At 40.8% G+C, this 22448-nt stretch overlaps 1 protein-coding gene and 1 pseudogene across 1 annotated transcript in view; one reads left to right on the forward strand and one right to left on the reverse strand.

The window, feature by feature from the left end:
- The window catches only part of LOC127355231 (apoptosis regulator Bcl-2), a 15362-nt gene extending 12089 nt beyond the window's left edge, over positions 1-3273 (forward strand). The window contains exon 3 of the mRNA XM_051385910.1: positions 1807-3273. Coding sequence (XP_051241870.1) covers positions 1807-1935 — 129 coding nt within the window. The 3' untranslated portion in view covers positions 1936-3273. The remainder of the gene's footprint in view (positions 1-1806) is intronic.
- Positions 3274-8191: 4918 nt separating this feature from the next.
- Positions 8192-20601, reverse strand: LOC127355203 (protein NLRC3-like; annotated as a pseudogene).
- Between the last annotated feature and the right edge of the window lie 1847 nt (positions 20602-22448).

Here is a 22448-nt window from a genome sequence, read left to right on the forward strand (position 1 = left end):
GAACAAAGTTTCAAACGTTTCTGACTGTTAAACACAAAAATGTGATTCTCAAAGTGAATTTGAACCGACTACTTCTTCTACCCACAAGTAGTCTTCATTGAACCGGATCTATTGTCAGAAATGCAATATAATATTGATAGGTGTGTTTTCATTATGGACAAACGAAACACTGGATCTACATAGGGACTTTCACTTTAGTTTCACCTACAGACTTCACCTCATTCCCAGGTCGCCAATTACAGACACAAGTGGTGTTCAGGTAGTTCCAATCTGTGACTTTACTGCTAGACTAGACCACTAAATCCTACACATTGGTCCTTTAATTAGTCTTTTAGTCAGGTGTGGGTACTTTATTTATTTCTACTTAATATTGTAAAGATAATACAAGTCGAAACCACGACAATACTTTTGACTTTTATACTTGCATACATACTAGAATGTGTGTACTTTTGCAATGCAGATGCTTTAATGTAGTGTCGTCAGTCAAACACAAAGATGTGTGAGAGGAACTAGGCTGGAGAGAAGGGTTCTCCCCTAATCATCATATTACTGTTCTGCATCAACACACACAGCATGCAGGGAAAGAACCCAACATTTCCTCATTAACACTCGACTGATTTCACACACAACAACCATCACTGACAATAAACTCACTCAGACACACTGCGATCACACAGGTTCAATGTGTCTGTAAAGCTCTAGTGTTCAGTTTGTGCTGCTGTTGAACTGTGTTGCTTCTGCTATTTAGTCTACTCTCATTGATAGAAATAGGCTGGACAAAATAATAGAAACACCTGTTGTAACCATGTCCAAATAATTGTCTCGCATTATACGTTTCCTGACTTCTATTGATTACTGTACGAAGACCCACTTTCTAACTGTATTCAGTGATTTTGGTGAAACTGGATCAGATTTGATGTTTTTCCCTCTGATGTCCTGCTGCAGCTCTGTATTTGCTGTTAGCAGGCAACAGTAAACTCTCAAATATTGGCCTTCATTTACCATTTTTTTTATCAAGCAGGCTTATCAGAGACAAGACTGTATTTCTACTTCACTTTGAGAATCCCTTCATTTTTTAACAAGGTGTTTTATTGTGAAACATTTGCAGGACCCACTTGTGGAAAATTGTTGGCCGGTTTTACACTCACTGACAGCTTTAGGTTAAAATAAAAAAGACACATTTGTAAAAATCTCTAACCACCTTTAGATATTTCTATTGCTTTACTAATGTGCCACCATAATGTTTTTTAGTTCAAATATCATCATGTACAAGCAATTATTAATATATGTGATGGTTTGAGATTACATCAGCAGACATTTTTGCCTCCTTCTGGACACCCTATGAATATTTCTGTATGGTACTTCAAATGTAGCTACTGCCATCTTCTGGCACTTGTACGTTACTACACAATACAGTTTGGCTGAGATATTAACACCCACTGTGACTGAAATGGGCAATAACAACGCAAATGTTAACTGCTGTTGACTCTTCACGAAGAAAGTGATCCAGATGTCTTTGCAAAATCAGCGCAAAATACACATTTCCTCACAGGGAATGCTGAGAAAGGAAATGTAAAGTTGTCTGCTTCCACTTTAAAGTGATGGAAAAGTACATTTTGCAGATTATATATCAGACGCCAGGAGATTATCTACCCTTGTTTTTCTTCATTTGAAAAAATACTGTAATACCAAAACATTTGTACAATTTGTGTTTAAAAGCACAGACTTGCTTTATTTGTCAAACTACCAAATAATGAAGACAAAGCTGATTACGTTGGTTTCCTCCCTCTCTCTGTCATTTCCCAGGATGCCTTTACCGAGTTGTATGGTGATTCCAGACCTCGAGCCAGATTCTGGTCCCTGGCGACAGTTTTTGGGCTGGCTGTACTGGGAGCAGCTGGGATCACACTGGGAGCCCTGTTTATCCGGAGATAAAACTGTTCTGAACCGGTCCAGTCAGCAGCCTCTGCACTGCAGTTCCTCGAACAACCACTAGGTACTGCTGTGACCAAACTCTGAATATACTGACTTGAAGGAGAAAACCACCAACTTCTCTCTTCAAATACAAAATCAGACAGTTTTTACACGACCAGCTCAGCTCTCAGCAGATTCACTGAGCTTCTTTCTCTGTCCGACTGAAGGATGATTTTCAAAATAAATGTTCCATTAAGGAGATATTAAGGTTTGGAGTTCAGCTAATTATAGATTTTGGTCAGAACTCAAACCAGACAACACCATATTGGACTGGAATATATTGACATTTAATGATTTTTTTTAATAGATTCAGGGATTTTTAGAACCACCTACAATTCACTAATTACCACAAAAAAAACATCTGAATTTTAAAGACCAAATTGGTGTGGAGGTCATCTTTATGTCACTGCAGTTGTGTGCACATTATGGTGGCAGAAAAAAGTGCAAACAAGTGGAGAGTAACAAACAGAAACTGGGAGATAAAGAAATGGAATTAAGAAAACATGGTTGTGCCATTGAAATGGACATTAGCTTGCTTGCTAACATGGACAAATTGCTAAATAGCTATCCTACCCGAATTGTTAGTTATACACCTTTCCTTTGTACCGTTACATCATTTATTGTTGGCTAAATCAACACAAATTAATGGCTGAGTTGCAGGCTAACATGAAAGAAGAAATCAAACCGCTGTCAGACAGATTTTTCAACAGGTGGAATGTGAGCCAACGCCAGTACAATATTGGGTCCTGATGAAATGGATGTTGTTTCACTTCAATGTTGGTATCAGGCAACTGTGGTCAAAGTTGACCAACATTTCTTCAGAGGATCTTGAGAAGAGGAAGTTGTTGACATATAAGAGATGAAGATCCAGAGCCACATCCCAAATTAGGGATTGTTTGTCTACTTTGACAACCCAAAATACTGTTTAACTGCACTGGAATAAATGCACAAAAACACAGGTTGTGATACATTTGTATCTTTTATTTTATTTTATTTTTATATACAGATCTGGATATAGATCCATAAACCTGAATACCACTGGATCTTTCCGGATACGGGCCTTTCTTGTTCAGTGGCTGTTTGACCAGAACCACCTGTTTAACGTAGAACCAGACTGATGTTTGCTGTCTAAAAGTGTATCATAAAGGCTGTAAATGTTGTTATTGTGTAAATATTTGTTTTCTTCTTCTAGGGAACTTTTTTTTTCTCCCTCTTCAACAGACCTTTTAAAATAAAGGTTTTTAGAAACATTGAATAATAAACTTAAACTTTTTTGTTGAATAAAGGTTTATTTATGCACTTTGTTACTTCTTTGTTTCTGTTTTGTACATTAAGTACACGGACATAATGTGATCTCGGCAGTGTCTTCTTCGTGTCTTCTTCGTGTGAACATCTGCTTTGTGCATTTGCATCTGTACTGTACCTTATGTCTGCATCCAGGTGACTCTAGTTTTTAACAGAAGATAACACGTGTTTAAGAGACATTCTTTTTCCTCATACAGTTTCTCCAGCTGTGTCGGCAATAACCTGTTATTGCAGTGTTTGAAGCTATAACTTGAAGGATGGGCTGACAGAATTATTCAAAGACGAGAAGAGGGAGGAGATTAAGTGAGAAATAATTACGGTATATAAAAGAATATCACAAAACCAATCAACATAAATGATTTCAATACTTTTCAATTGAAAGATTCAGCATCAAAAACAGGCATCCTCCAGTCAACATACACAGCTATTATTCCTGTCTTTTGGCCTATGTAAGTGTGGTCCAGACTACCCTGCAGATTTATGTCAATTTTCATCCTTTTTGTTCACCCGAAAAATAACTAAACATAAAAGTCAAAATTTATGTTGACTTTTATTTAAAGTCAAAATGTAAAAATATGGTCCCTGAAGGTCCTGCAGCTAAAAAATACCATGCTGCACTGAGCAGTATTTGTTCCTCTGTATTATTTATTATTTTTCTAAAGTAACCATTATGTTAGATTGTTCCAAATCTTTAGTTCTCTCTGAGACTCTATCTCCACCCCACATGTTCAACATATACAGGGACTCTGTAAGACACACCGCAGGGAAACCAAGCAGATCCAGCTGCCATCAGAGTGCTCACCCACCAAGGCTTAGCTGCCCCCACCAGCCTCTAAAGCCAACCATAAATGGGTGAAGGCCACTCAGCCTGCTATGTTGCAAGGCTGTCTTTGAAAGGTCATGCATTTCTTGCTTCTAGGCTGGATTGCTGCAATTCCTTATTATCAGGCTGCCCCAATAAGTCCAGTAAGACACTCCAATTAATTCAGAATGCTGCAGCACAAGTACTGACAGGAACTAGGAAAAGAGATCATATCTCTCCTCTCCTCTCCTCCTCACCTAGAAAGCTCTTCATGGTCAGACCCCTTCATATCTTAAAGAGCTCATAGCCAAGTCAGCCAAGTCAGCTTTATGGAGACACCAATGATCCTTTCAGCTGCTCTCACGATGCGCTGCAGAGTCTTGCGGCAGGACACGGTGCAGGTGCCGTACCACACGTGATGCAGCTTGTCAGGATGCTCTCGATGGTGCCTCTGTAGAAGGTGTGCACGATGGGGGGCAGGGCTCCTGCTCTTCTCATTTTGCGGAGAAAGTACAGGTGCTGTTGGGCTTTTTTGGCCAGTGATGCAGTGTTGTGGCTCCAGGACAGGTCTTCAGAGATGTGCACACCCAGGAACTTGGTGCTGCTCACCCTCTCCACTGCAGCAGTCCACAATAATCGCCTTCGTCTTCTCTACATTCAGGTGGAGATTGTTGACCTTGCACCACGTGACCAGCCTGCTCACCTCACTCCTGTAGTTTGTCTCATCGCCGTTGTTGGTGGGACCCACCACAGTTGTGTCGTCCGCAAACTTAATAAAGAGGTTGGAGCTGAATGATGGTGTGCAGTCGTGGGTCAGCAGAGTGAAGAGGAGGGGGCTCAGCACACATCCTTGGGGGGCCCCTGTGTTCAGTGTGATGGTGCTGGAGGTGTTGCTGCTGACTCGAACTGGATGTGGTTTCCCCATCAGGAAGTCCAACAGCCAGTTGCACAGGGAGGGGTTGAGCCCCAGCTGGTCCAGTTTGTGGATGAGCTGCTGGGGGATGATTGTGTTGAATGCTGAGCTGAAGCCGATGAACAGCATTCTGACGTAGGAGTCTTTAGTCTCCAGGTGGGTGAGGGTTGAGTGGAGAGCAGCGGAGATGGCGTCATCGATCTAGCGGTTAGACCGATATGCAAACTGGAAAGGTTCCAGGGCGGGGGGGAGGACAGACTTGATGTGCTGCATGACTAGCCGCTCAAAGCACTTTATGAGGATGGGAGTGAGTGCGACCGGGCGGTAGTCATTGTAGCAGGAGGGAGATGTGTTCTTTAGGACCGGGATGATGGTGGTGGCTTTGAGGCACATGGGGACAACAGCCTGTCTCAGTGAGGTGTTGAAGATGTCGGTGAAGACATCTGTGAGCTCCTCAGCACAGTCTCTAAGGACACGACCAGGAATGTTGTCAGGACCCTGGGCTTTTCATGGGTTCGTCCTTCTGAGGGATCGCCTCACACTATCTGGGGATAGCGCCAACACCTGGTCACCGGGAGGTAGCCTCAAAGTGAGCGAAGAAGTCGTTCAGCTGGTTCAACAGAGAGGTGAAGCTGTCGCAGGTCTGTAGAGAGGGCTTATAGTCCGTGATGGTCTGCATCCCTCGCCACAGGTTCCTGGTGTCTCTGCTGTTGTTGAAGCGGTTGGCGATCCTCCTGGAGTACTGTCTCTTGGCCTTTCTGATGCCTTGTGACAGGTTGGCCCTGGCTGTCCTCAGGCCCACCTTGTCGCCAGCTTTGAAGGCGGCGTTCCAAGCCCTCAGGAGCCTGTGGACTTCCCCTGTCAGCCATGGCTTCTGGTTGGCCCGAATGGAGATGGTTCTGGTGGCCGTGACATCGTCCATGCACTTCCTCACGTAGGAAGTGACAGTCTCTGTGTACTCCTGGAGGTCTGTGATGTTGTTGTAGGTGGCTGCCTGTCTGAACATGCTCTAGTCGGTGGTGGAGAAGCAATACTGGAGTGCCTCTGAAGACCCCTCAGGCCACACACGTACCTGCTTTGTAGCTGGTTTGGTGACTTTAACCAGCGGCCTGTATGCTGACATTAACCCGAATCCTAACCCTAGCACCCTATTACACCACTAGAACACTGCGTTCTCTGAATGCAGGGCTACTTGTGGTTCCTATAGTCTCTAAAAGTAGAACAGGAGCCAGAGCCTTCAGTTACCAAACTCCTCTCCTGTGGAACCAGCTTCCAGTTGTGGTTCGGGAGGCAGACACCCTCTCCACATTTAAGAGTAGGCTTAAAAAAAAAAAAAAAAAATGTAATTGAACTGATTTGTAAGAGCAGAGTAAGAGTGGTCCCAGAGGCATGGTCAGGTGTTGCCATGAGTAGGCAGTTAGGAGCTAGCAGAAGTGATTGTTTGGTCCTCTAGTGTGGTATATTTTGGCTTCTGTGTAGTTTCCCTGTTTAGGTATTAGCAACATGATCCATTTGGACTTGTTATATGTTAATAACCAGCTCAGTGAGGTAGCTTAGTTTTTGGATAGGCAGTCTAGTTTGAGAGGGACTTCCACATTAGTTTTGGGGACACTATTCGTTTCTCATTTGTTTACTAGTTGACTTATTCGACGATTTCTGTTGGTTCTTGTGTTTCTTCTGCTGGGGTCCAGGTTTAGTTTAGTATGGCTGGGATAGTAGATTTTGTTGCTGCTCCGAGTGAGGGGTTTTTAGATCGTTGCACTAAGGATCAGCTTCTAAAGATTGCTGAAGAATATGACCTTGAGAGAGAGAGAGAGAGAGAGAGAGAGAGAGAGAGAGATTTGCTGACGACCCTCTGCCACGCCCACTTAAAGTACCTGCAAAGAAAACAACTGCTAACAGGTTAATCTCTACCGAATTCATATACCTCAAGTTCAAAAGAGAGTTTGAATGAATTTATTGTCATTAAAGGCACACTATGCAAGATTTTTACCTTAATATAGCAGCTTCGAAGTCTTTTAGATGGTAAACGAACTTGTAGTATAGCGAATCATCCCGATAGCAAAGCAGGAGAGGGATGCCGTTGGCAGAACCAGCAATGCAAGTCTGAAAGGTGGCGTCCCGCCAAATCTCGCAAGAATCACGAATTGCTTTACAGCGCGATGTCACGTACATCAGCGACATAAGAAGCAGCCTCAATGGAAGACACTAGCAGGCATTCACTCAGACGTTACCTGGTCAGTAGACATCTTCGGAGTCTATCTTTGCCTGTTCGATGTTCGAGCTACCATCCTACTGAACATGTACCGGTATACATAGGGAGGGGATCAGGTCGTGAGTGCAGAGACGCAGAGCCGTATATAGAGACGGCTCTGGTGAGTGGTATTTACGACAGTTAATGTTAAATACAAGTACTCCGCAGCGACTCTAGGGGGAGCTGTTTGACAAAACCGGAAAACTGCATAGTATGCCTTTAACTCTGGATGATGATTTTATTAAATGTGACCTTTTTGGATTTAGTCTCATGTATAAACTCCATGACAGTTATGTATCTATGTATGTACATATATACATGTACATACATGTCGGTGAGGTGTAACCCTGTTTTCTCTGTTGTCCACCCTGTAGGAACAAACACAGCAGTTATCTCTCATGAACAGAGTGAGGCTGTAATTTCGGAGCTTCAAGTAAAAATGTCATCCTCATGGTGGCGCTAAAGGAAAAGTTAGACAAAAGTTATTATTGTTCTTTGTGTGACCAGTTCAGGTCAGTTTACAGTTAAAATAGTTTCTTACTTCAAGTCTGAGGGTCCATGTTTATCACTGAAGTTTGCAGGTCTGTATTTAGACCGGCTGGATCCTGGAGACTCTGATCTGTCCTCTGTCTCCAAATTACTAATCTTCTGGACTCGAGGCACAGTGATGGATGACCTCTGAGGTCTCAAGAACCAAGACATATATACAGCAATACATTTCAGATAGACTTCAATAAAGAATTGATCATTTATAACCAATAGTCATACAGTTAGATTTGTCAGAAAAGGCTCTGCTGTTCTCAGTGAATGTGAGCAGTGAGGAGAACGTATACACTGATTGGATGTTACTTGTCAGCTGGTAGCTGAGAAGTCGAGGGATGAGCCATTGATGCCAATCGGTAACAGGAAATGTGAGTTAAACTTGAACAAACACAATCTCCTCTCACCATGTCCAGCTCTCTCAGATGGGAGGGGTTGGACTTCAGAGCTGAGACCAGATAATCACAGCTGATCTCTGACAACTTGCAGTGACTCAATCTGAATAAAGAATAAAAGATGTGAGTTTAGAAGACAATGTTCCTGCTTGAAATCATTCAGGGTTTAATAATATGCCCATACTGACCCTGTTATTGTTTATGTTGTCATTGTTTCATGTTTTGTTTTCCTATATGTTGTTTGTATGTGGATTCAGTTTGATGTCACACAGTAAATAAAAGATTATTTAAAAAATAATGAATTTTGGGGGAAATGTGAACAAACAACAAACAAATGTTGGAAACAGCAAAAAGTGAATCTATTTGTTATTGTCTGATAGTTGAAATAGAGATTATTGATTTATTCATTGTTTTTATTGTCATCATTTCTTTTATAACACATGATGGGAAACATAAAAATATCAGTTGCAAGCAGGGATGAACAGGCCATCACACTCCAAGCACATCAAGGAGTGCTGCAGTTGTGCCATGCACCAGCTTGTCATGAATACACCACACCATGCAAATTTCCCAGAAATCATATGATGATTGCCATATAAGGCTTATTTCTTGTTTCCAGTTGGTAGTGCTATGACTATGACTGAATATTGGTATGTTGGGACTTTTTTCAGACATGTGAATTTTGGGGCTTATTGGACAAAATACACCCAACAACTTCCTGTTTCATGCCGGTACATCAGAATTTGGGGAAAGCTTTGGACACAGCATTAGCCGAATCCTCAAGATTTTGCATTCAGTTCTAAAAATAGAGCACCTGGAAATGACATTGCGCCAACATTTTACTTTTAATTCAAAATGGCCAACTTCCTGTTGGATTTAGGATATGGCTCCAAGAGGCCTTTTATACATCTTGACATGATAGACATGCCTATCAATTTTCATACATGTTGGCAAAACGGGATCCCATGGCTGCTTTAATTAAAGCTTTTGGGGGGCACTATTGAGCCATTTTGACACACCCACAAGAAAAACCAATATGAAATGTAAAATTATGCTATTTGGGAAGCATGTGTCAAAGGTCATGAGTTTAGCCCCCCAAAAATGCAATCAGCTGTTACCATGAAAAGGTGTAATTCACCGCTTTGCTACAGCAACACGGGTACAAAAAAAATCAGAAAATTCACAAGCTGTCATAGTCAGCTAGGGAAATTCAACCTGCCAAAGACGATGATGGTGCACTTCTACACCGCCATCATTGAGTCCATCCTCACCTCATCCATCACCATCTGGTACGCTGCTGCCACTGCCAAGGACAAGGGCAGACTGCTGCATATCATTCATTCCGCTGAGAAGGTGATCGGCTGCAACCTGCCATCCCTCCAGGACCTGTACGGCTCTAGGACCCTGAGGCGTGCAGGTAAGATTGTGGCTGACCCCTCCCACCCCGGACACAAACTCTTTGAACCTCTCCCCTCTGGTAGGAGGCTGCGATCCATCAGGACCAAAACCTCTCGCCACAAAAACAGTTTCTTCCTTTCTGCAGCCTCATCAACAAGGCCCGGACCCCCCACTGTCACTGACTCTTACACTCAACCTGTATATATGCAATACATTAATGCACTCCCGTCTTCTGTACAGTTTTCCTATCTTTTCTTATCTTTCTTATCTTTATTTATCTATATTTTTCAAAAAGTACTTTATTCTTGTGTGATTTTTGTGTGACTTGTATATTTATCTTTTTAATTTTTTTGTGTGATTGTATATTTTAAGCACCATTGCACCAAGACAAATTCCTCGTATGTATAAAAACATACCTGGCAATGAATCTCATTCTGATTCTGATATTATCACAAAGATGTATTTAAGGCAGGACTTTTATCAGACATGTTAAGTTTGGGGCCAATTGGAAAATCAGGCATATGTGTGAAACGTGTCACTTAGGCTACTCTTTGAAAAAATGCCATTTTTCGATGCTTAGCTATCTGTGCCACATTTCATGAGGATTGGAGCATCTTGCAGCCGTCAAAAATGAAAAAATTAGAACTTTCACATCCGATTCATCTCAGCACAGAAGGAAAAAATGGTGTCTGACCTCAGAGTCTCCAGTCTACAGTGTGGACTCTCCAGAAAACCACACAGCAGCTTCACTCCTGAATCCTGCAGATTGTTGTTATAACTCAGGTCCAGCTCTCTCAGATGGGAGGGGTTGGACTTCAAAGCTGAGACCAGATAATCACAGCTGATCTCTGACAACCTGCAGAGACTCAATCTGAATAAAGAATAAAAGATGATGATAAAATCATATATAATCAATCAGATGTGTTCAGGTTTTAAAGAGATCAACATTACTATGTCCTAATCAATGAGCTTTTCTCTAAAATGAGTAGAGTGACTTTGTCATTGTGTTATTGTGGATCATCATAATGTCAGCCATCTACAGACATCATCATAATGACAGCACAACATTCATACACTTATTGATGTCAGCACTGATCAATAACATGCTGCTGATCTCAGGTCTGGAATCCGAGGATCAATATGAAATCAGACATTTTCGACTAAAAACAGTTTCATTTATTACGCGACCTTCTTACTGTATTTGGCAGCTTAGTAGGTAAATGTCATTAAAAGGAGAAGACAAAATTTGTTAAGGTGTGTCTTAAAGAACAAGAAGAAGTCAAAAAACAACTTTGATTTGATTTTGTCGTGCACCTTCTGATGTTCAAATGAGCAGAGAAAGATCCCTAAATAAACTACATGTTTCATTTCTGAAAGATAAATAGTTTGATGATTCTTAAATAGTTTGATCTGTTTGGGAACTGAAACTCTTTATAAACCTACATACAGTCTGTTGTTGCTCTAAATCACAAACACTATGACTGCTTTCAGCTGCCATATTTTTGTAGTCACTACAACAGTCTGTTTTCTCCTGCAGTTTAAAATCCTCAAACTTACCTTGAATCCTGGCTTTGGCTGCTGTTTAGATTGATAGATATTCCTTTAATTGTCCCACAATGGGGAAATTCCAATATTAATAATTATTAATTAATTAATTAATTCATTAATTCATTAATTCATTATTTAAAATAATATTACTCCTAGCTCTGTTTTAATGCAAAGATTATCAGATTAATCAATAATCAAATAATAGTAAATAAACAACATAAGCTACAATCAGTGACCTGACCTCAGAGTCTCCAGTCTACAGTTTGGATTCTCTAGTCCAGCAGACAACAGCTTCACTCCTGAATCCTGCAGGTTGGAATCACTCAGGTCCAGCTCTCTCAGATGGGAGGGGTTGGACTTCAGAGCTGAGACCAGAACTTCACAGTGAGTCTCTGAGAGTCCACAGTCAGAAAGTCTGTCATGACATATATATAAAATATATTATTATGAAGGAGGACACTTTATATTTACGTCAAGCATTTGATGACAAAATAATTGGACTTTTTCTCTTTTGATGAACCTTTTCTCACATCAGTGGTTCAGCTAATCGTTTAACATTGTGTTTAACATGAAATAATAATTCTCATCACTTTCTTTTATGCCTGCAGCCTTTTAATCTTTGTTTTGATTTAATCTTGCAGATGGAGTGAAAATTAAGTTACACTGAGGCTTCCATAATGTCCACAGTCTGTCAGTGTGATCTGATCCCATTTCTGTCTCCACAAAGTTATCATGAAGACATCTTGATGAGAAAACTCAGTGCAGTTTCAGAAAGATGATTTCTGTTTTTTTTGCTACCTGCTGTTCAATTCAATTCAATTCAATTCAATTTTATTTGTATAGCGCCAATTCATAACAGAAGTTATCTCAGGACACTTTTCAAATAGAGCAGGTCTAGACCAAACTCTTTAAAACATTATTTACAGAGACCCAACAGTACCACCATGAGCAAGACCTTGGAGACAAGGGCAAGGAAACACTGCCTGTTAAAAGGCAGAAACCTAGGACAGATCCTTCGGCACTAGGTGGGTGGTCATCTGTCTCGACTAGTTGGGGTGAGAGAGAGAGAGAGAGAGAGAGAGAGAGAGAGAGCGACAGACAGACAGACAGGTGCACAGCAACAACAGTATTGGCAATGGCAGTCAAGCAGGACCATGGCAGGAGGCCCCAACCAGGATCGATAAGAACCTGCGAGACGAGAAAGCACAAGAACTCTGGCGAAGAAGTGAAGTTAGTAACATGCATTAATGGGACATGAATGAGTGCAGAAAGAGAGAGGAAGGGAGGAGCTCAGTGCACCATGGGAAATCCCCCGATAGTCTAGGCCTATAACAGCATAACTAAGGGATGGTTCACGACTCACCTGATCCAGCTCTAACTATAAGCTTTATCAAAGAGGGAGGTCTTAAGCCTACTCTTGAATGTGGAGAGGGTGTCTGCCTCCTGAACCACAACTGGAAGCTGGTTCCACAGGAGAGGAGCTTGGTAACTGAAGGCTCTGGCTCCTGTTCTACTTTTAGAGACTATAGGAACCACAAGTAGCCCAGCATTCAGAGAACGTAGTGTTCTAGTGGGGTAATAGGGTACTATGAGCTCTTTAAGATATGAAGGGACCTGACCATGAAGAGCTTTATAGGTAAGGAGGAGGATTTTAAATTCTATTCTACATTTTACAGGGAGCCAGTGCAGAGAAGCTAGTACAAGAGGGATGTGATCTCTTTTCTAGTTCCTGTCAGTACTGGTGCTGCAGCGTTCTGAATTAATTGGAGCATTTTAATGGACTTATTGGGGCAATCTGATAATAAAGAGTTGCAGTAATCCAGCCTTGAAGTAACAAATTCATGGATTAGTTTTTCTGCATCTGTCTGTGATAGTATGTGTCTAATTTTTGTAATATTACGTAAATGAAAGAAGGCAGTCCTAGAGGTCTGCTTCATGTGGGAGTTAAAAGACAAATCCTGATCAAAGATAACTCCAAGATTCCTGACAGTGGTGCTAGAGGCCAAGTTAATGCCATCTAGAGTAACTATATCTTTGGACAGTGAGTCTCTAAGGTTTTTGGGGCCAAGAACAAGAATTTCGTTTAACATCAGAAAATTGCAGGTCATGCAGGATTTTATGTCCTTAAGACATGTTTGTAATTTAGATAATTGATTAATTTCATCGGGCTTGATAGATAGATATAGCTGTGTATCATCTGCATAACAGTGAAAGTTAATGGAGTGATTCCTAATAATGTTGCCTAAAGGGAGCATATATAAAGTAAATAGTATTGGTCCAAGTACAGAACCTTGTGGAACTCCATGACTAACTGTAGTATTTATTGAAGATTCATCGTTAACATGTACAAACAGCGAACGATCTGATAAATATGACTTAAACCAGCTTAGTGCGGTTCCTTTAATGCTAATTTGATGCTCAAGTCTCTGTAAAAGAATATCATGGTCAATGGTGTCAAATGCAGCACTAAGATCTAATAATACAAGTACAGAGACAAGTCCATTGTCAGAAGCAATCAGAAGGTCATTATTAACTTTAACCAGAGCTGTCTCTGTGCTGTGATGAACTCTAAATCCTGACTGAAAATCCTCAAATAAACTATTGTTTTGTAGAAAGTCACACAACTCTTTGGCGACTACTTTCTCCAGAATCTTAGAGAGGAAGGGGAGGTTAGAAATCGGTCTATAGTTGGCTAAAACCCCTGGGTCAAGAGTAGGCTTTTTAAGAAGGGGTTTAATTACAGCTACTTTAAAGGACTGTGGTACATATCCTGATAATAAAGAAAGATTAATCATTTCCAGTAAAGAAGTGCTAATTAAGGGAACAACTTCTTTAAGCAGCCTAGTTGGGATCGGGTCTAATAGACAGGTTGATGGCTTCGATGAAGAAATGATTGAAGTTAACTGATGAAGATCGATAGCAGAAAAACAGTCTAAATATATATCTAAGTTTACATTGGCAGAAGTCCCTGAACTTGGAGAGCCACTGATAACTGTTGATTGCAGTTGGTGATTCATTTTCTCTCTAATAGTAATAATTGTATTATAAAAGAAGCTCATAAAGTCGTTGCTACTTAAGTTTATGGGGATATGTGGCTCAATAGAGCTGTGGCTCTCTGTCAGCCTGGCTACAGTGCTGAAGAGGAACCTAGGGTTATTCTTATTTTCTTCTATTAGTGCTGAGTAATAGGCTCCTCTGGCATTACGGAGGGCCTTTCTATAAGTTTTAAGATTATCATGCCAAATTGAGTGATATTCTGATAATTTGGAAGAGCGCCATTTCCTTTCAGATTTCCTAGCTATTTGCTTTAACTGGCAGGTTTGGTGGTTGTACCACGGTGCTAGTCTCCTATGTTTTAATAATTTCCTTTTTATAGGAGCGATAGAGTCTAATGTTGATCGTATTGAGCCTGTAGCACTATCGACAAGATTATCGATTTCAGAGGGACTAAAGTTGTTATAGGACTCTGTTAAATTCAGACATGGCATTGAATTAAACACTGAAAGAATCTCCTCCTTAAATTTAGCTACAGCACTGTCAGATAGACATCTGCTGTAGGAAGTTTTGCCTAATGGCTTATAATCTAATAGTATGAATTCAAAAGTTATTAAATAATGGTCAGATAGGAAAGGATTATGTGGGAAGACTATTAAATGTTCAATATCAATGCCAAATGATAAAACAAGGTCAAGAGTGTGATTAAAACAATGAGTTGGTTTATTTACACTGACAGAAGCCAATTGAGTCTATTAATGATATAAATGCGTTACTAAGGCTGTCATTGTCAACATCCACATGAATATTAAAATCACCTACAATAATTACTTTATCTGATTTAAGGACTAAACTTGATAAAAACTCTGAGAATTCAGATATAAAATCAGAGTATGGTCCAGGAGCGTGGTACACTATAACAAATAGAACTGGCTGCAGTGTTTTCCAGTTTGGGTGAGAAAGACTAAGAACAAGGCTTTCAAATGAATTATAATTTAGTTTAGGTTTAGGGTCCATTAAAACGCTTGAATCATATATGGCTGCTACTCCACCTCCTCGGCCAGTGCCTCGAGGAATGTGAGTATTAATATGACTGGGGGGGGTGGATTCATTTAGGCTAACATACTCCTTGTGGGACAACCAGGTCTCAGTAAGACAAAGTAAATCAATATCATTATCTGATATTAATTAATTCACTAAAACAGCTTAAGAGGACAAAGTCCTGATATTTAACAGTCCACATTTCATTCTCTTATTTTGTGCTACTGAGGAGTTAGTTTTAATTTTTATTAGGTTTTTTTTAAATTTTTAGGACCCAAAGCAGAGAGAGAAAAATTACACTCAATGCTGGATAAACAAAAACGTTAAAATGTCGCAAATTTGTGTGTGATTTTAGATTCTGATTTAAATTTTAATTCTCAATTTAAGAAAGTGATTAAAACAGCCTTTTTTCATATTAGAAATATTGCCAAGAAAGATTTTGAAATACTCCTTCACTATGCTGTGATCAACAACCTCTAAAGTCCTTAACGTGTTTTATCAGGTTTGCATGTTGCCTCCATCAACAATAGGAAGATGAATAGAAAAAAAAACTGTAAAATATAACAATTATTAAAAATAAACAGTTCATTAACTTGACAGCTATAAACAACCAACTAAAAAAATCTACATTTCTTTTTTCTTTTTAACATATAGATTATGTAATAAACAAGTGAAACGGTTTTAAGAATAATAAGAGAAATTTATGGTGTTTATATTTGAAGAACTAAACTACTAATCTACACTGATTTATAATGTTAATCACATTTGGACTTACACAGCCTTTCTGCAGTTCCTTGCAGCTGGAATCAGTCTCCGTTGTCCTGGGTTTGTTGTGTTGTATTTCTTCAGGTCCAACTCATCCAGAACCTCCTCTGACATCTGCAGCATGTAGGCCAGAGCTGAGCAGTGGATCTCAGAGAGTTTTTTCTTGGATTTCAGGAACTCTTGGACCTCCTGTTGGACTGAGTGGTCGTTCATCTCTGTCAGACAGTGGAAGATGGTGATTCTTCTGTCAGGAGATATTTAGTTTTTGTCTATCTCCTTCAAGTTATTGATGACTCTCTGGATGATTTCTGGACTGTTGTCTGTCTGACCCAGCAGGCCTCCTAAGAGTCTCTGGTTGGACTTCAGAGAGAGGCCATCAAGGAAGCGAACAAACAGGTCAAGATGGCCATTTTCACTTTGAAGGGATTTGTCCATGGCTCTCCTCAGGAAAACATCCAGGGTTGAACCAACAAGTTTTTGTCCCAGGAAGTCCTCCAGTACGTCTGTGTTGCTGTTGGTGTAACAGTGGAACATGTAGACTGCAGCCAGAAACTCCTGAATGCTGAGATGAACGAAGCAGTAGACTGTTTTCTGGAAGATCACACTCTCTCTTTTGAAGATAACTGTACAAACTCCTGAGTACACCAAGGCCTCTGTGACATCAAGACCACACTGCTCCTGGTCTTCTTGGTAGAACATGATGTTTCCTTTCTCCAGCTGTTCAAATGCCAGCCTCCCCAGCTTCAGAACAACTTCCCTGTCAGCCTCCATCAGCTCCTGTGGACTCATGTCCCTCATCATACTTCTGCTTCTTCCTCTTTGTCTGAACCAGCAGGAAGTGTGAGTACAGATCAGTCAGGGTCTTGGGCAGCTCTCCTCTCTGGTCTGTAGTCAACATGTGGTCCAGAACTGTAGCAGTGATCCAGCAGAAGACTGGGATTAGACACATGATGTGGAGGCTCCTGGAGGTCTTGATGTATGAGATGATTCTGTTGGACAGATCTTCATCACTGAATCTCCTCCTGAAGTACTCCTCCTTCTGGGCATCAGTGAAGCCTCGTACTTCTGTTACCTTGTCAATACATTTAGGAGGGATCTGATTGGCTGCTGCAGGTCTGGAAGTTATCCAGACAAGAGCCGAGGGAAGCAGATTCCCCTCGATGAGGTTTGTCAACAGCACGTTGACTGAAGACTTCTGTGTGACGTCAGACACAACCTCATTGTTGTGGAAATCCAGTGAAAGTCTGCTTTCATCCAGGCCGTCAAAGATCAACAAAAGTTTACAGACAGCAAGCTGCTCTGCTGTGACCTTCTGTAATGTTGGATGGAAAACATGGAGCAGCCTGAGAATACTGTACTGCTCATCTTTGATCAGGTTCAGCTCCCTGAACAAAAGCAGAACCACCAGACTGACATCTTGGTTTTCCAAGCCCTCTGCCCAGTCCAGAGTGAACTTCTGCACTGAGAAGGTTTTTCCAACGCCAGCGACACCGTTCGTCAGAACCACTCTGATGTGTCTCTGTTGGTCAGGTAAGGCTTTAAAGATCTCGTGGCACTTGATTGGAGCATCATGGAGGATCTTCTTCTTGGAAGCTGTCTCAAGCTGCCTCACCTCATGTTGGGTATTAACCTCTTCACTCTGTCCCTCTGTGATGTAGAGCTCAGTGTAGATCCTGTTTAGAGGGGTTCTGCTTCCTGGTTCGTCAGTTCCTTCAGTCACACATTTATATCTCCTCTTCAGACTGATCTTGTGTTCATCTAAGACGTCCTGCAGACAAATGTCCACTGTAAATCAATGAAACAAGTCAAATATAAATAGCGTTTGACATCTGATTCAGGATTGGCTGCCACAAAACAAAATAGCCACTGTGGTTCACACTATATCTCCCAGAGTTCCCCACCAATCAGACAGGTGACAGGTGCTTAAGCCAGCTAATACAGACAGGACTAAAGAACTGGAGGCAAAGCAGATCGATATTTGACCACTATACATTTTCTATAGGAAATTCGGACATATGTTTACATAAGGATGCACGAGAGTTACAGAGTAATCAGTCGATTTTTACTATTTAAGACATGAAGACATCAGCAGACAGATATTCAGTCTTACTTTGTACAGTGCTGGTCTGACTGGCTGTCTGCAGTTCAGGTCTTGTTCCAGATCTTTCTCCACACTGGGGACAGGAGGAGTCTCCTGATGAACCAGACTGGTCCCGGTATGAGGTGATACACTGTCTGCAGAACCAGTGTCCACAGCTGGTAGAGACTGGATCCTTCACGACGTCCTGACACAAAGAACAGCAGGAAAGCTGCTCCTCCACAGGAACATGACTCCTCTTCTCCTCTCTGTGGACACAAAAACATTTATTTTCAAGAAAGTCCCTGTAAAATTCTGAATAGAATTTAAAATCATTTTCCTCACCTACAAAGCTCTTCATAGTCAGGCCTATTCATATCTTAAAGAGCTCATAGTACCCTATTACCCCACTAGAACACTGCGTTCTCTGAATGCTGGGCTACTTGTGGTTCCTATAGTCTCTAAAAGTAGAACAGGAGCCAGAGCCTTCAGTTACCAAGCTCCTCTCCTGTGCAACCAGCTTCCAGTTTGGGTTGATGCTGTGAACATCTATCGATATGCTAGTTGGTTGCAAACAATGACCCTCTGGATTCCTATGGAAAAAGTGTTCTTTGTATAGCCCTAGCCTTTGCATATTAAATAATATTCTTACATTGTGAATTACCTATGATCTCATAAAAAGCCTCTTTGATCTGTATAGCGAGTAAATGGGAACATAACAACTACATTCAGGCTCTAGGCACAGACACTGAATTCCCTCTGATGAGAACATCATTGGAGTAAACTAGAGCAGTGAGTCTCTCACAATCCATGTGCCAATGTTTACTGAGTCTTGTGAATGTGCCAGCATTTTTCTCTGCAGACTGTGGGCGGAGGAGGGGAGGTTTATAGGGTAACCGAGTTAACTATGAAAAAAACCTGCTTGGAGCAGTTTAGAAATGGCGAGTAAATTGCCATGACAACATACCTCGGGTAAGACATCACCACCTTTTGTAGTACGAGTCCAGCTGGAAGTTACACCTGACGTCATACAGTTACTTGGATAAGCCAGTTGCCTTGCTTCATAGTACAGCCCTGTGCTCTATTTGAAAATGTATTAAATCAAGATCTCCAAAAAATTATTTTGCAGCCATACTTGAAACCCAACAGGAAATCAGCCATTTTGCATTTAATGTGCAATTATGGTGCCATTTTTCCATTTTGACCAAGTGTGAACCTATCATGGCATCACCCCCTGGTTTGTGCAGGACCGTTTTGAATCCTCGAGTTTGATGTTATGGTTGTCGCCATGTCAGTTTGTTGGAGTCAGCGAGTTGAGCTGCTCTCATTGGCTGCAACTGTTTCAACTCGTCTGTAACAGGAAACTATTAGGGCTCACCTGGTCACACAATATCTTGTATCCCAGGTAAAAAGTAAAATTCAGTCATTATCATAGCACTCCCTATTGGCAACATGAAGTAAGCCATATATGACCCCATAAAATTTGGATGTTGTGGTGTACGTGTGATATGCTGATATGCCGCCCTGAGCAAACTGTGAAGGCCATCGCAAGGGCCCAAGCAGCAAAGTGCTACAATCCTATTGAAACTGTACGGATTACTATTAGTGCTGAGCAGTGAAAGCTTTTTTTTGCCACAGTTGAATGTTGTGCCATGTTTCACGAGTTTCAAAGCATGTTTAGGCCACCAAAAAGGGCAGATTTTTCAGAGATTAAACAAAAAGAAGAATTCCTTCAAATACAATAGGGTCCTCACAGTGATTGATGCTCAGCAGACCCACAAAATCAGTTTTTTTTTTCTGTTTGTCTTTTCAATGAGAAGAACGAAGTGGCTCAATGCCAACTTTAACTAGGTTTCTGCTTCTGGGAGTTTGAGAGTCGCTACAGAGAGCAGAAGTGTTTGTCTTTGTCTTCTGTCAGCAGCTTCACCCTGAAACCAACTGCAGATGTGCAGGTTGTAACCTGTTTGTCACAGTGTGTAACGTAGCAGAGACTCAGCAGTTCCATTAAAGGTTTGAATCCTCTTGTGTTTCAGTTTGATGCAGAACAAAAGCTCTTTAGACTTTATTTGAGAGATAAGTTTGTTCATGATGCTTGAGGGTCTTTTCTCCCTTTAATACTCTGATCAGACTGTCTGTCCTCAGCTGTGAGATCACTGAGGAAGCTTCCTGTTTGATTTAATAATGTTAATGAGTTTTAACACTCTGAGGGAGCAGATAGAGAGTTAATCTTCAGTAAAGTGAAGTCAAACTCACACAGTTTACAGCCTGACAGTCAAATAATCATCAAAATGTTGATTGACACTCACCGGTTTTCTTCTTTCTGCTGTCTGAGCACACTGACTGAGCACCTCCTCATTTGTTCATTTCCTTATGATGTCCCCCTGGCTCAGGTGTACCAGCAGTGAGTCCTTCTTGTTCAAACTGAACTCCCTCTGGTCACTATTTTCCTCATTCCTTTTTGAGTGTGCAGACAGCTGAACATTGTGACAGTGGCAGTGTGTTCATTAAAATGCTGCTATAACATGCACATTATTAACAGCTTGCCTCGATCTCTGTCCAAACCAAACCACCAGCCAGCAAAACCAAACAAACAAATGTAGAAACCACAACCTGAGGGGGGAGCGGGGTTCAACTGAGAGCTGATAGAAACATTCTGTGGGAATGGTTGACAGAAGATCAGCAGGTAAGAGTCAGACTGTTGTTCTTTGTTTCAGCCACTAGATGGAGGCAGAACTTCACTGATGGACAGAGAAGCTGCAGCCGGAGCATCAGGCAGAAATAAAAATCTGATTTCTGAGTGAAGTTTAAACATATGATACATTGAGATACTGGAACAATCTGATGTAACGCTTACTTTAGAAAAGTAATAATAAATAATACAGAAGAACTAAAAAGAATACTGCTCAGTGCAGGATGATGTTTTCAGGCTGCAGGACCTTTGGGGTCTGGACCATATTTTTACTTGTTGACTTTTCTGTTAGTTCGTCTTTGGGTGAACAAAAAGGATGAAAATTGACATAAATCTGCAGAGTAGTCTGGAGAACAGACCAGTTAGAGAGGCAAAAAGACAGGAACAATAGCTGTGTGTGCTGACTGGAAGATGTCTGGTTTATAATTATTATTAATTATACTGAATTAAAAAAATAATTTATGTTGACTAGTTTTGTTTGTTATGTGAAATAACTTCTGTTATGAATTGGCGCTATACAAATAAAATTGAATTGAATTGAATTGAATGTGCATTTTCTTTCAGTGGGCCTTTTTGTCCGACAGACAAGCTCCTAAACCAACAGCTCTCTGTGTGAGTCAGCAGCTACAGTTAGACTTTGGATCCCAGAACTGATCTAGCCTAAAATCTGTAGTTTTATTTTGAAAGTTGTGACCTGAACATTCTTCCTTTTAACACAGAGGTCTGAAACCTTGAGTCATCTTTGGCCAAGACAGGAGCTGTATAACATATTTGAGCCTTATAATGCTAACTTCCCACTGCAGATCAAACACCAATTGTTGGTGAAAGCAAACTAATCTGTCCATGCACAAAAAAAGTTTATGGATCTGTATCTAGATGTCTATCATATCATATCATATAACAATTGAAATCAAATCTGTCAAAGATGCAGTCTGTAAATACTGTCTGTATCTTTTACAAATACAAACCCATCACCACACTGGACCAGTGCTTCCCAACCCTTTTCTATTAGTGAGTAAATGACTGCTGACCAAGTGACGTATTTACGTATCTATATTTCATATCCTATTGATCAATAACAGCAGAGAAGAGCTGATCAACTGATCAATGAACCCAAACAGTGAACTCAGTAACTGCAGGAAGTTTGATTATTTCTTGTCAGTATTGATCAAAGATGAGTTTCTCTGTCTGTATTCTGTATTTTTTATCATTTTAACAATCAGACTTAATATTCTTCTTTCTGACATAGTGTTTTATTCTCCCTGACACTCGCTCAGTTCTTTTAGCTCTTTGGTTGTTTGAACTTTTCTAATGCAGGTGCATGCATGACGCTGCTTATCAGAGAGTTGATCTTCAAAGTTTACATTTAAAATAATCAAAAAGGTTTTTTATAGCCCCTTAAAATCGAGAAGGTCTCTCGACCACTTGTGAAGCTTTGGTGACCCCAGTTGCAGATCCTGACTCCGAGGTTGGGAACCACTGCCTCGTACAGTACCATACCTTTGTGCATTTATTCCAGTGCACAGCTAGCTTAGCAATTTAGAGACTCCAGACTAGTAGCCACCACTAGAGGAAAACACAAGTCAGGACATAAGACCAGATCCCAAAAAAACAGATGTGGGACAATGTGGGACACAACTTTATTTCTGAAAACATAATTGAACGATGTCTCATTGAGTTCGATTTTTAAGACGGAAATATTCTAATTGATTGGATCAGCAGATTGTGACGCTCTCGGGCAGCTGCTGCTAAG

The sequence above is a fragment of the Dicentrarchus labrax genome, unplaced genomic scaffold, assembly GCF_905237075.1.
Source record: "Dicentrarchus labrax unplaced genomic scaffold, dlabrax2021, whole genome shotgun sequence".
NCBI lineage: Eukaryota > Metazoa > Chordata > Actinopteri > Moronidae > Dicentrarchus > Dicentrarchus labrax.